The sequence below is a fragment of the Hippoglossus hippoglossus genome, chromosome 16, assembly GCF_009819705.1.
Source record: "Hippoglossus hippoglossus isolate fHipHip1 chromosome 16, fHipHip1.pri, whole genome shotgun sequence".
Lineage (NCBI taxonomy): Eukaryota > Metazoa > Chordata > Actinopteri > Pleuronectiformes > Pleuronectidae > Hippoglossus > Hippoglossus hippoglossus.
The window spans coordinates 12,876,065-12,891,154 of NC_047166.1; the positions used below are offsets into that span (position 1 = coordinate 12,876,065).

The following is a 15,090-nucleotide window of genomic DNA, read 5'->3' on the forward strand; positions in this document are numbered from 1 at the left end:
AGGGCATAGCTTCAGCCAAGGTCCAGCAGTCAATAGAGCTGCACCAAATTTCCACACATCACAGATATCAGTCCCCTTAACATGCCTGGTTTTTTCATCAAGGAGCCATGAATTATTCTCTGAGGAATCAGGTTTAATGCCAAAACACTCTCTCTCACAACACTAAAGAAAGTGATAACAGTGATAAAAAAGATCCACCTCATGTCTCATCCTTCCACCAAGTATTTGTGAAATCCGTTTAGTAGTTTTTTGTAATCCTGCTGACAAACAGACGTACAAATCAGGGGACAGGGTTGAAAACATAAAATAAAACCCAAGGCAAACCCAATGGCAAGTTTTTTTTATAGTGGTAAGTGATAAAGTATATTTTTAGTGAACTGATCCTTCCCTAATAATCCATCCCTGAATCTTGAGAGATGGCCCTCAGCCCCCCGCTTCTCTTTTATGTGATCAAATGATCTCTGGGTTTCTTTGTCATTTTAGACCAAATGCATCAACAACAAATTGAATGAATATTGTCAGAAGGCTATATAACCTACATCTTGCAGTTTGACACCATGACCAGCTGTATGTGTACCCCTCAGGACAGTCAGGCTTTTTTTCTCTGTGCTCATTGCCGTGTACATTAGATGAGGGAGCAGCCACTGTTCCCCTCTGCTGGCTCCCGAGTAATAACCATTAATTTCCCATCATAGTTTGTGTTAATTAAAAAAAGCTACAGGTTTAATTGCCGTTAAATGTAATGATGTTAGATCTCATGTTCGCGTGTTCAGCTGCCGCCATCAGCAGCTCGTTACTCAGACTCGCTGGATTTAATCAGATCGAGAAGGAAGACTTGTCTCTAATTATCTGCTCCACTTTATCATTTAATCTTACTAAAACAGCTCCTCGCATGTGCCGCGGCCTCGACTTACAATAAATGAGTGTTGATGATGAAACGCAGCAATTAAGTGTTCTGCCAATGCAATTATTTGCTTACATGTGCTTTATTGTGTGTTTATTTAGACACTGTTTATGTCTTGCATATTGATATTTGCTATCTTTATTACTTACAAAGTAGATTCAGAGAAAGCTCCTGAAGTGCAAAGTGGAGACAAAAGAAAGTTGCATTAAATTAGCACAAACTTAAAAAACAGTATTTGTGTGTTACTATATGAACAAAATCAACCACACAAGGAACAGGAGGAACAATATCATGCAAAATGACTAAGAGCAGAATTTGATCTACAGCATTACTCCAATCATCACAAGTTCACCAGTAAACAACAGCTTGATCTGGGTTTACCAAATGTTAAACTCCAGTGGGTGAGCCATCTGAAGTCGTTTTACTGTAACAGTTTTGGTAAATGAGCCGTGAATTTCTTTTCGCGGCGTTGATGCTGACCCACACTCATCAAGTTTTACAGATATTAAAAACCAATTATCCCCCTTTCTTCCAAAATGGCCTCCCTACAGTATGCCCTGCGATGTAATTTGGTCTGTGCCGCGACAAGAGTGCAAAACCAGCCGATGTGCCAGCGTACAGTGAACGGGACAGTTCCTGTAGTCGGTGTGGGAGGACCGTGGGTATTACTGCGCTAATTTATGAGCCTCCTCCAAATGTCATAAATCTGCTCGGCTCAACAGCTCATCAACACCACTGCAGTTATAGAACAGTATCTGGTAACTGTGCACACAAGATCAATCAAGTACTCTTCATCCAGAGATACTTTTGGGTGGTGTCACCATAAAGAGCTGCTGGAGAGCCGTCAATCTTGTGTTTCCCATTCGCTGTAATAGTTTATCATAGTGAGAGTGACATCGGTTCCTGTATGAAGGGATGCACGAGAGATAAAGAGTAAAAAATGGCTATAATGCATGTGTATGTGTATGTGTATTGTAGTCATATGATAACTCACGTGATAAGACATCATGAACACACAGCTATGTTTTCCAGCCATCTCCCCCCCCCTCCCCTACAAGCTGACATCATGGATTTGGCGTCTCTCTCCTCATTGTTGGATGAAGTGCTGCGAGAGCACACTTGCTCGTAGTATGGTCGGGGAAGAAAATCTGATTAAACAATTAGTGTCAATTAGCCCCAACCAAATCATTCCGCAAACAATTGGTCTCTAGTGCCCGGCTTAATTACAGGCGACTTTCAGCTCCTTATCATGAGCCATGTCGCCCGTGATTCATGTCCGACTCACGCCTGTCCCTCAAGCACCATCAATTATCCACCAGTAAACAAATCCACCAGGCAAAAAAAAAAAAGAAATAGAAAAAGCAGCTCCAGGTCCCAGGCCTGATTAGCATACCTCTATGTATGCTTGTCAGCTGCTGTTCAACTACAAGGGACCCGAGCCGGGATGTGATGAGGTGAACAGTCGGCTGATGAAGGGATAACATGAGCCGATGATTGGGATGAAGGAAGATACGGGGTAATGTTGACGTCTGATTTCAGTAAACAGCAAAACGTGATTTGCTCTGATCCTGCAGGAAAACGCCATCAGGCTGAACTCATTGAAAACAGGCACATGAATTAAAATACATCATGCTACATTTGTATTGAACCCTCGTACAACGTGATTGATTCGTCTAATGGGAGTCTCTGGAGATATTTTTGCATTTTTCTTCAAGTTTGATCATGTAAAAACAAAGGGCGTGCAGGCACATCCAAGTCTCAAAAGGTGAGGTCAGAAGTCCATGATTTCAACACACGCGCGTCTACCGAACGTACACAATGCACAAAATGTGTGAAGGGGAGCGATAGCAGGCGCGATGACATGTTAAATTACCCTGGTGATGTATAGCTTAATGAACCCCTTGTGTTGATCACGCTCCACATTAATCAACGGCCATGAACAGATTCCCTTATTTTCTCAATGCTGCCTTGATAAACTGCAATTTCATTTAACCTTGGACAGCAACTTTAATAGCTTCCACAGGACAACTGTCAATACTTCCCTGGGTATACAGTGATTAAATTGCAAGGCGAGAAGTGTGTCCCGGCTTCCTCCTCGTGCTCATCCTGCCCCCCCGCCGCCCCACCTCACCCCCACCCCCACCCTCACCCCCACCACCACCCTCATCCCCACCCCCTCTTACTTCAAATCACAATTTGTACTTTCTCGGTTGCACAGTCTGCACTTAAAGAGCAAAGTAGAAACTGACATTTTGGGGACTGTTTGTTGTGGTTCCACTTTGAAAAACAAACATTTATTTGTCTTTTGCATGATATTATTGTATTTTATAGGAATAATCCGTTATATAATTTGGTATTTGTATTTTAAAAAACGGATAGTTGCTACACTTTTCAGTGGTAACCTGTTGTTTCCTCTGCGGATTTTGAGCATATCTTAATTCTAAACAGGCCTATAATCTTTAAGGTGACAGCCTGTGTCCAATACTTTGACATGACGAAGATGAGCAGTCTCTGGGGCTAATATTTCAATCACACTCCTTCTTTTTTTTTCCTTTTCTCTATTCTTTTCTGAATTTCCTTGTTGTCCGTGAGCTCGATGGACGGGATAAAACAAGATGGTGACAGGCAGTGACCTGAGCCCTGTCATAATGATTTTCTGTGATATCCTCCACCCTTGTCAATTTAGCATAAATTATCAGCCATGAAAGGCCCGCGGGCTGATTAAAACCAATTGTCTGGGTAGGGAAGGACAAGGCAACCTCTTTATTGTATGATAAACTAAGTTAATGGAAGAAGACAATCTCCCCTCTGGGAAATCGGACTGACTCTTAATTAAAGCATTGTGTTTTCTCTGCTGGGTAGAAGGACCTTTCTGTTATTCCAACATGCACTTGAATGAAACTTTAATGATAACGTGACGGACAAAACGCAGGCAACAAGTCAGGATGGGGGAAAAAATACATCGTTTTTCTTCCTGCATGCAAAGGATGATGCATTTGAGCAGCTTGCAAATCTAATCAACCCCAATCAGCCTCAACAAATGATGCAACTGTGTGTTTTAACAGATTTGTTTATCAAAATACACATCCCTGACACATGGTTAATTACATGCGATCTAAAAACACATTATCACCTCTGGAGAAACATCATTATGACATCCGCAAGAGGAAAAAGATTCAAGTTGTGTGTAACATGTTGAATCAATGTTGTCGTGCGGCTTCCTCTGCTCTCAGGGAACAATGCGAGTTTGCCTTACTCTTGTGCTCCTCGGATGACATAACAGAAAAGCAAACATTTCCCTGTCCTGCGCCTCTCGTTGGCTTCCTCCACCCACACTTGAGAGGTGACAGGCGTGCACCCAGACTTCCATTATTATCCAACACAGCAAGAATGCCTCCAGGAGGATAATTACTGAAACTTGAAGAGCCAGGGCTAATCCTAAGTACTTCACTTTGTATGACTGCCTCGCCCGCCTGTCTCTTAGACTGCCGCTCATACTGACAAAGTGCAATGTTGGGCTCAGTGAAAGTCAATAAGAAGACCTCATGGCCCACAGAAGAAGCGGTCGAGCCAAATGGCGGCAAAATACACTGTTGTCTCTGTTTATCATAAGCAGCCTGTGTTTGAAGCACTGTAATCTATCACCTCCAAGCAAACAAGTGGCCTGGGGGAAAACAGACCACAACACCCAACGAGGCCACCCAACAATTTCTTAAATAAATTATTTAAATTCTTATTTTAATATATAGCAAGAGCTACGATACAACCTGGAATAAAAAGTCCTGACTGTCAGTGCTGCTGCTGCTGCTGCTGTCAGCCGGGCTGTGACTGACAGGCGCTGAGACAGATCATTAGCGCCCTGCCCTGACATATTTGCGTGACAAGACCCAGTGCAATTCTGCGGATGTTCGTTATTTAACATACAATTATCTTAATATAGGGAGACAAATTATGCCCATCCAAATTACCATTTACATGGTTTCCATGTAAACCAGCAACATAGGAACTGTGAACAAAGAAGCCAGTGATCAGGGTTGTTGAATAAATCAACTTTAAATTAAAGTCTCTAAACAGCCCGATTTTATCTGATGTGATTTTGATTCATATATAGATTTGAATTTACCAGTGGTGATTTACTATGTCATCTTTTGATTTTTTGGTCCAAAGAGACCCCAACTTGAAAAGCAAAGTATTCTGGCGGCTCGCTCTCACTCTATTCATCCCAGGAGGAACCAGAGGCTTCTCCAGACAAAGCCAGGAACAGCTGGCTGATCGATACCCGACAAAAGCTCAGAGGTTAGAGCAGTCAAAAGATTGTTAACTAGCCATTTTATTTGCCAGACATTTATATCATTGTTTATGGTTCAGTGCACCCCTTCAGTACTGGCCTTGCTGCACACCTGTGCTTGGAACACTTTCAGGGCCTATTCACCCACTTTTCATGACCTCATGGGCAAAGGAAAAAAAGAAATAATGCCACGTCTCTGAGTCAAACACAATACTGAGATATAGTGAGAGAGAGAGATGGAGAGAGAGACAGAGAGAGGGAGAGATATATAGAGACAGAGAGACAGTTATAGAGAGTAATATAGAGATAGTTATTGAGAGGGATAGAGGTAGATATAGGGATACTAATATAGAGATAGGGAGATACAAACAGAGATATAGATATAGAGATAAAAGGGAGATAAAGAGATAGAGATAGATATACAGAAAGAGATAGAGCGAGCGATAGAGATAGATGGAAAGATATTTACCGAAAGCATTTGTGTGCAGGTGAACTAATGGCAGTGGAGGACGGGATGGGCCTGCTCGTATATATGTATACGTGCACATTCCTGCATATGCATGTGTGTGTGTTTATGTTTGTGTGAACTCGAGTGTTGTTGTTGGTGGTGGTGTTACCAGTGCATCCCAGCCGGTAACACATGGCTCTGCTGCCACCACTCTGGCTCGTGTTGCGAGTGTCCCTGCAGGCTGGCAGAGAAGGGGAGACTCTCTCTGCGGCTCACCCAGGCGGAGAGGGGCTTCCTGCGCATCTTTTGTCTCACCATTTGGGCCCTTGTGTCTGTGGCTGCCCCTGCTCCTGCTCCGGACCCACTTGGCAGCTCACCGTGCAGACGGACATCTGCTCTCTTCCAACCTCCTGGTGAATAGAGAAAACAACAAGCAACAGACCCCGCTCTGCACACTTTAGTGCATACAGTTACACAGTGTCTGCTGAGACAGTTGCTATCCATCTATCCATCTATCTATCTATCTATCTAACAACCGCATACAGTTAAACAGTAGACGCTGGACATTATCTATTTACTGCATAAAGTTACATAGTCCATCTATCTATTGCTAAGAGTTACATAGTGTCTGAGACAATTTCTATCTATCTATCTATCTATCTATCTATCTATCGCATAGTTTCATAGCATCTGTTGGGACAATTTTTATCTATCTGCCCATCTTTCCATCTATCTATCAATCTATCTATCTATTGCATGCAGTTTCATAGCCCCTGCTGGGCCAATATCAATCTATCTGTCTATGTATCTACATATACATCTATTGCATAGTTTCATAGCATCTGTTGGAACAATTTGTATCCATCTGCCCATCTTTCTATCTATCTATCTATTTATCTATTTATCTATTTATCTACATATCTATCGATCTATCCACAAAATTTACTTCAGGATAAACTGCAATAATACATTATTGCTATAAATTATTACCAGCATTTTAATAATGTACCCTGTGTGTCTTTCTTCTTTTTTTTTTTTTATTGTATAGAAAAAATATATTTATGTGTGTGCAGCCTAAACCACATCTCAGTCTTCTAATTGCTGTGGAAAAGCCACAAGTGATTACCTCCATCTCACGGTCTTCCTGCAGGAAAACCCGTGAAGAGGAGAAGGCCCTCTCACACTAAATCGAGTGGCTTTGTAAACCTCCACATTAAAAAAGAAAAAAGTATAGTCCTCTCTGCATCTCAGGGCCTGACTCCTTTCTCCCCCGGTCTCCTGTGTGAGCGCAGTGATTCTGCAGCACGCAATATTGAGCACACTTTGTTCGTGCTCAGCGGCCCAGAATAACTCGGTCATTATGGTGGCGAAAGGGACAGGTTTTGAGTTTGATTTCATGATGGTAATATAGCCCATGTGCGTAGGAGAAGAAAGCCTTCAATGGGGACATCTGTTCGGTGCGGCTTACAGTTACAGCCGCCCGATAAGAACAACCTGTGCACATGCTCCATATGAACTCGCACCGACCCTCTCTCTCCCCCTCTGGCTGCATGGCTGCTGAGCGCAACAGGCCACAAAGGAAGGTTGTTTTTTTTTTAATTTTAGAAAAAAGAAAAAAGAAAAGTGGTGCGCTCAGAATAAATAAGATTATCAGATTTTGAAAGTGATGTGGATTAAATATCTCCCTGTAGCTGTGAGGCTTCAGCAGCAAGGGAGTGGGAGGGGGGGGGGGGGGGGGGGGGGGGGGGGGGGGGGGGGGGGGGGGGGGGGGGGGGGGGGGGGGGGGGGGGGGGGGGGGGGTTATCAACACTGACCTCTGACATCAGTTTTGCTGGTATGATCCTTGGTAATTTGTCACCAGAGGCCACATGTCCCCTGTAGCTGCAGCACATATACACTGAATGATCTGCAAATGCCCCCCCCACCCTCCTTCCCGAAAAAAAAATGAAAATCATAATATAGAATGACAGGCAGGAAGAGGACATGGGGAAACCATTTTTACCACAATTATTTTCTGCTGAAATATAAGATTTCCATTCTGTTTGAATAAATACGTGAGCGTCTTTATAGGGGTTTATGGAGAAAGCAGGAGGTTTGCTGGATTATTCCAAAACTTAATCCCAACAGGGCTGAGAATATCACATCCCTGTGGTCCTGAGTGCGAGCGGCTGCATGGAGATGTGTTTTTATTCTGCTGAGAGCAAACGTCGAGGGTCAGTCAGTGCACTGCGGAGCGGAGCGGCACGGTACGTTGTTTTTTATTCTCACCGTGTCACATTTCATTCACTGCTACATGACGTGGTGGCTTTTCCATGTTGTGCGACTGATCAGTTTTGGGGGGAAATAAAACAATTAACGAGCGACGATACGGATCGATACAGCGTCAATCAGACATGTGGACGTGTGTGTGTGTGTGTGTTTGTGTGTGTGTGTGTGTGTGTGTGTGTGTGAGAGAGAGAGAGAGAGATAGATAGAGAGAGAGAGTGTGTGTTTTCATGTTATCTTAATCTGCTCCTGCTTTTATAGGCTATACCTGCACTAATGGCTCATTGGGATTGTCTCATTTTCCTAAATAATTGCACTTGATGCGTAAGAGAGCTGAATCATTTAAAAAAATATAAACATTGAATTATCCGTTTAATTGCTGCATGCGAGTGAATTGTTTAAATCGTCTCTTTATTTCTAAATATAAATACCACATGTGCTAAAAGGCTCATAATTAATATAACTGCATGTAAAATGTGCACGATTTCGTCTGTTTCTCCTTCTTTTTTTCCACTCCTTCTGCACTGAAGGCAATGCAGCGCAAATTAATCCAAAAAAGCTGTTGTCCAATCCTAGAAACACAAGAATTAATCAGATAGTCCATCGATCACGCTGTGTAATAAAGGAGCGACACGGGTTAGGCAGATGATGTGATGAATAATCCCTGGTCGTTTTAATTAACTTTTCCCTGTCCTGTAATGACCACGCTGGTCAACAGACCCGGTCAATAAGCATGTTATATCAAACAATAAAACGGCGGATGATTAAAAAACCTCCTGCGTTATTAAATTTGAAATTCAAATGAAATTTAGTGCGTCCAGTGCGCACCGCATGCTCTGGCGCGCACACGCATGCACACACACACGCAGAGGAGACAGTCCCAGGGTTCAACGCTGCTTTTTACGCACAACTTCTTATTATGTACAGCGCTTCCCTCTATGGATTTAACAAATGTCAGCGGGCAAAGTGATGAACCTATTCAATATAACCAGCTTATCATTTCATTTTCAGCCTGACACACTCTCCACTCTAATAAATAGTCGCAGTTAACGTGCCGCACCAACATTATCTCTATTGCCAATAAGACCTAAAAGAAATCTACATTTTTGAATTTTCTAATTTTTATAAGGCTGATTTTTTTTCTCCCCCAGGGCCAATATAGCCCATATTGCCCACCCACACGAACTCTTCATCCTCCTCATCCTCGTCTGCCTCATGACAAACACAGCGCGTAATAAAAACGAATCATCCTCCTGCGGAATGCACCATCTACAAGTTTTTAATCAAAACTGTCAAGATAATTGAACACAATTACAGTCATGTGAAAGTTGGTGCACGGGGTAATATGGGCCCGCGACCAGAACAATGCAGCCTTTATATGTTGTGTAATAGTTTGTGTATATTAACTCTTTAAGGAGTTTTTTTTAAAGAGAATCCAGCGGAGTAACTTGTGCCTGTAGTAAGAGAATATAGTTTCAAATAGGAGCAAGATGTAAGAAAAAGCCGGAATAAGATCATTTTGTGGATTGTAAAATTGTAAATTAAAAACCTGAGCAGGTTTTAAAAAATAAACGTGGAATAGGTGTAAGGCCACATAAAGTTTACTCTCCTTATTTTGAGGAGGAGAGTTCAAATAAAAACACTCTTCATGTTGACAGGAATTTAAGAGATCAAAGAAAAATGCTAAAGATAAATACTTTGAAGTGAGTTTAGCTTTTTGATGGTGCCTGTTTTTATTTATTTCATTATTACTAATGTTATTTACCATCACCCTGCAGACACATGATCATCACCCACCCTCCCTCCTCCTCCACCTCCTTCTCCTCCTCCTCCCTCTTGTCTCTAAATTTATGGAATGTGATGTTCTGTTAAAAAAAAAAAAGAAAAATTTCAATAAGTGGCCCCTTAATTCCTCCTTCCTAATTCACTCTCATTTAACTCTACCTTCCTTCCGCTGTCTTATATGATGGAGGGGGCGGTGGGTGGGTGTGGAGCTGATGTCTGAGGCGCTCTGCTGATGACCTCACGGTGAGTGTGCGGCGGCGGCGCGGGGACAGAGCCGCTGATTGGTCGCCCGTGTCACAGCGCCACTTCAAAGCCGGAGAGGAGCCTGCAATTGTGGAAGAATGGGCGGAACGCGTCATTGTATTGCACACCTCTAAAAAAAAAAAAAAAAAAAAGAAGAAAAAAAAACCAGCGCTGTGATTCATAAATATAAAAAGATCCTCTGAGGAGGGCAGTGGTTTTTTTGTGGGATGGCAACTTCACTTCTAGGGGTGAGTTCTAAAAAGGACTTTTCTTGCGGGTTTAATTAGTTCTTGTCATTGTCCGGCGGAGGGGGGGATTAAACTTGCAGAACGCAGCCTGCAGCAGCGAAGCCAGTGCGTCGGTTGTTTTATTCCCTGCGAGCGGTTCGTGTTCGAGGCTGCGGTGTAGACGCGATAAGAAGTTCACGCCGGTGCAGAAAAACACGCATGTTTCCCTTGGTGTCTTGTCTGGCGTGCGTTTGTAGGCGCTGTGTGTCGCGTTTGTCCGCTTTCTGTTCGTCCAGGTAGGAAGTGTTCGAGATCTTATGATTTTTCTAGACTTCTAGAGGAAACATGATGTATTTAGTCCTCCGCGCATTCCCGCTCCGAGCGTCTCCTCGGAGGCGAAATGCTGCGTTTGAGTGTCTGTGATGAACCCGTTAAACTTGTTGGACTGACCCTGTCACTTACAGCTTTTCTTGTCCCTTCCAGGAGGAGCCGAGGTTAGGATCGACTCCTTTAGCCATGTTGGCTGCAACATGCAACAAAATAGGGAGTCCGAGCCCTTCGCCTTCGGCTATTTCGGATAATTCCTCGTCCTTTGGGAAAGGCTTCCACCCGTGGAAAAGAGCCGCCGCGAGCAGCTGCAGCCTCGGGTCCGGCCTGTCCGGGTTCGGGGTGTCCCGCAACGGAGCCGGCATCTCGGACTCTTTCGCCACCAACAGCTCCAGTGGATCCAGCGCTTTTTCCCTCACGTCAGGCACCTCGCCCGGTGCCCACTTTGGAAACGATTACTCTGTTTTCCAAGCGTCCGTCTCCAGCAGCTCCCAAGAGTCCAGCCACCAGCCGGTCTTCATCTCCAAGGTGCACACCTCGGTGGACAGTTTGCAGGGCATCTATCCGAGGATGAGCGTCGCGCATCCCTACGACTCCTGGTTCAAGTCGTCCCATCCCGGCATCCCCACCGGTGACGTCGGGACCACCGGAGCCTCGGCCTGGTGGGACGTGGGAGCGGGATGGATTGATGTTCAGAACCCTAATGGAGCAGCACTTCAGTCGTCCTTACATTCCGGTGGACTCCAGACCTCCTTGCACTCTCCCCTGGGCGGATATAATTCTGATTACTCCACGTTAAGTCACTCTGCTTTCAGTACAAGTCCCTCTCCACACCTGTTGACAAGCGGCCAGCACCTGATGGACGGTTACAAGCCGGTGCTATCCTCTTATCCGGACACAAGCCCCTCTCCATTAGCCGGGGCAGGGGGGACTATGCTCTCCGGGGGTCCACCTGCATCTTTGGCGGGGTCCCCGAGGTCATCTGCCCGCCGGTATTCGGGCAGAGCCACCTGCGACTGCCCAAACTGCCAGGAGGCGGAGAGACTAGGACCGGCGGGCGCCAGCCTCCGGAGAAAGGGCCTCCACAGCTGTCACATCCCCGGCTGTGGGAAGGTTTACGGGAAAACGTCGCACCTCAAGGCGCATTTGAGGTGGCACACCGGCGAGAGGCCGTTTGTGTGCAACTGGCTCTTTTGCGGGAAGAGGTTTACGCGCTCCGACGAGCTCCAGCGACACTTACGCACACACACCGGGGAGAAGAGATTCGCGTGCCCGGTGTGCAACAAGAGATTTATGCGGAGCGATCACCTGAGTAAACATGTAAAAACTCACAGTGCCGGGGGATCCGCCGGCTCTGGCTCCGGGGGCAGCGGAGGGAAGAGGGGGAGCGATACCGACAGCGAGCACAGCGCGCCGGGGAGCCCCCCGTGCCATTCCCCCGACCTGTTGCACCCACCTGAGTCCACCCAGGGAGTGGGCATGAACGGCCTCTAAAAACTCCCCCCAGTGAAGTCAGAAACTGTGAAACAGCAAAGTGGTCGCGGTGGACTCGTCCCTGAGGACACGGGAGTGGACATACTTCGGTGTATGCGCAAAGCTTCACCCTGGGTGTTGTCATTTAATGAGAAACTAGGCCTATGCGTTTCTTTGACTGTTTTCCAAGTGTTTAAGACTATACTAACTGCATTATTTCATAGCTGTTGCCACCAGAAACTTCTCATTAATACATCTGCGGTGTGAAAGTGTAATCAAGTTACTGTGGGCACACTGGGACAGGGAGACACAAGTCCAACTTCCCTGCAGCCTGATCCTCACTCTGTACTGTTTGGTCGACGTGAGACACAAAATATTAGAAAAACACCGCTGTGAAAAATGTAGGCCCTGCAAAGTTGTGTAACTGCTGTCATTCATATTGTTCAAAACCAAACTCTGGCACTTTATTATCGGGCAGTGAGAATTAGTTTGTTTTGTCCCCTGTGGACGGACTGCTCGGTAGGAACACATACCTGTGGAGTGTGGTAAGATGTGGGACGGGACTGGTTTTCATTCTGTGCGTCTGGTCCCATAATGGAGGAGCAGTTGTAGGTTTATAAGGTTGTCATATATTGCTGTTCACTCCACAGCCTATACAGTGTGCTCTCTAAATTTGTAAGTATAGGCCAGTCGAGGTTACACTTACACTTCTCTTCAAACGTGTTGTATAGAATGAGACATGTAGGTTAGAATAATTACAGCCCGATGTAAAGGTGAGTAATGTATTTGTCCAGGAGACGATTTTGTATAGGTATTTCTAGTTGTATATGGACTCTAGTAAATATTTGAAAATATACGGAATATGTACTTGGATTTTTCTTTGACATGATATGAAAATGTATTTGTGGGGAGTTATATTTAACCACGAGTTTTCTTGTATTTAGGGGTCTATCATTAGGCGCACTTTGAATTTATTTGTAAGGTTTTGAAATCATTTACTGTTTACCCACTCATTTTAATTTAAGTAAGCATGTTGTAAAGTGACTTTAATTTTACAATGATATTTTTTCTCTCCTCCGAGAATGGCTTTTTATGGAAGCCACTCAATAAAGTCAGTATGAATTCAGAAGCAGTTGATCGACTCACTTTATTTGATTGTTGAGTCGATAACATCCTATTTTTCCCCTCACCGGCAGACCAGGAACTTTTAATCACGGTTTGCTAACCAACAGTTTATTATTTTATATTCTTGGACATTCATTTTCTGTTTTAAAATTGAAATATTGTAGATGTTGAATTTTTTTCTTTAATCTCGGTGTCCAGCTGCTGGTTTTTACAGGTTCTTCAGGCCGAGGAGGAAAAGGGCCTCCAGCAACAGGAAGGCCTCACCCAGAAATACATGTTAATTGGTTTAATCGAGATATTAAGGACAAATACAATCAAGCAATTAAATGGAGAACCTGCTTTAAAAAAACAAGGGAAGAAAATCATCTGTTGCACAAATTTAAATTAAGGGTTGAATCGCATTATTCTCTCGTTATGTCTGTTCTTCAATTGAGCGTGAAAATAAAACTTCAGATTTCTCTGAGGCCAACGCAAACTAAACTACATGTCTAACTGTTAACCCGCTGCTTTAGTAATCCTCAATGACGGTGTGTTAGGATAAATATCACTATAATTCAGAATAAGTGCAAAGGTGAATAGCCGAGTTTAATATATATATTTTTGCTCTTTATTTATTTTTTATCATTATTCCACAAAAGTACAAAACCACAAATGTTTTTTAATCAAACCTTCACTTGCTGGACATTCTACCTGATCAGGCTCGAGTTTTGTTCATTTTAAATTGTGCTGTCACAAAATGCGCAGCAGGATGAGTATTAACACTAAACTACTATTTACATTATTGAGACCAGTCTGTAAATGATTAAAAAAGTTTAAAAACAACAGTGAGGAAACTGATTTTGTATAACTTGGAGAATCCTGTTCCCCTTTAGGCTGCGCTTCGTTTGACCCGAGCAGAAGGAAATCACTTTCTTATTACTGGCATCAAAAATGTGGCGGTGAGCATTTACAAACTGGGCTCTACACAACACGTGTTTATTTAATTCAATCAAATAATAATTAACACAGTATTTGTTATCTTTATCATGTGCGTTTTGATAATAACCTATTCTCAGCTCGGCCTTTTATCTTTTGTGCGAGCAACTTGTATTTTGTATTTTCTATCATTTACAATCGCGATCACATTTGAGATAACCCGGTTAAAGTTTATCCGATCTAAATAATTTCCTCCTTATCTCTGCGAGTTTTGACTCATCAGATGTACGCATGCAGTGATACGGTGCCGTGCGTCCTGAAGCGCCATGGATGGATCATTTTAACTGCGTTAGAAGAAAAATATAAATACAGATAGGATCGTTTCTCTATCTATTTATGTTTTAACATGTTAGGGATACTTTGTGTTTTTGTTTCATGAGCTCCCAGTGAGAAGTGAACTAAAACCAGTATCTTTCAAACTTCTGCGAGTCTTCTTTTTACGCACAGCTTTGTAGCGCCACCTAGCGCTCTGCCCTTCAACCAACTGCAATTTAAAACCCTGCTTTTCATCCACTTGTCATGAGCAACTTGTGGTTTGAGGTTATTATGTGTCGCTTAAAAAGTTTATGTGAGTTATTTCAGGAAACCTCTCAGAGCTGCAGCACCGAAGAATTTTCATACTTTTAAATGTTTGTTTAGGACTCAGAGTCTAAAGGTTGAGGCTTTGATTTGAACAAATGTAACTTTAGAGAAGAACACATGAGACATTTAGGGATATGTGTATTAATAGAGGGCCTGTTTCACCCAATGGGACATTTTGAATCACACTTGAATTTTGGATCATAAGGAGACAAAGTGCTGCAGGTCTGACCTAAATGCGTTGGTCAGAGCTGATGTACCATCTGGGAACAGAGGCTTGTACAAACTTCTATGTGTAGCCTAATCTGCTTTAACTCTATTAAATATATTAAATTCAAATTAGAAATCGACAATTTACAAGTGTCACTCACCCTCTCGTCCTCCAGTGCGGAGGAGGCCTCATTTAGAGGTGCAGATATCCTCTGCATCCATCACCCACACTTCAACAGTT

At 43.5% G+C, this 15,090-nt stretch overlaps 1 protein-coding gene across 3 annotated transcripts; it reads left to right on the forward strand.

The window, feature by feature from the left end:
• Positions 1-7,847: 7,847 nt before the first annotated feature.
• Positions 7,848-13,092, forward strand: sp8b (sp8 transcription factor b). Of its 3 annotated transcripts, none has more exons than XM_034611617.1 (2): positions 7,848-7,886; positions 10,644-13,092. In XM_034611617.1, the coding sequence occupies exon 2, from the start codon at positions 10,677-10,679 to the stop codon at positions 11,979-11,981; it is 1,305 nt and encodes a 434-aa protein (XP_034467508.1). In that variant the 5' UTR covers positions 7,848-7,886; positions 10,644-10,676; the 3' UTR covers positions 11,982-13,092. The 3 variants fall into 3 exon arrangements, with proteins under 3 accessions (XP_034467508.1, XP_034467507.1, XP_034467506.1); XM_034611616.1 differs by lacking the exon at positions 7,848-7,886 and adding an exon at positions 9,803-10,456; XM_034611615.1 differs by lacking the exon at positions 7,848-7,886 and adding an exon at positions 9,803-10,181.
• The last annotated feature ends 1,998 nt before the right edge of the window (positions 13,093-15,090 follow it).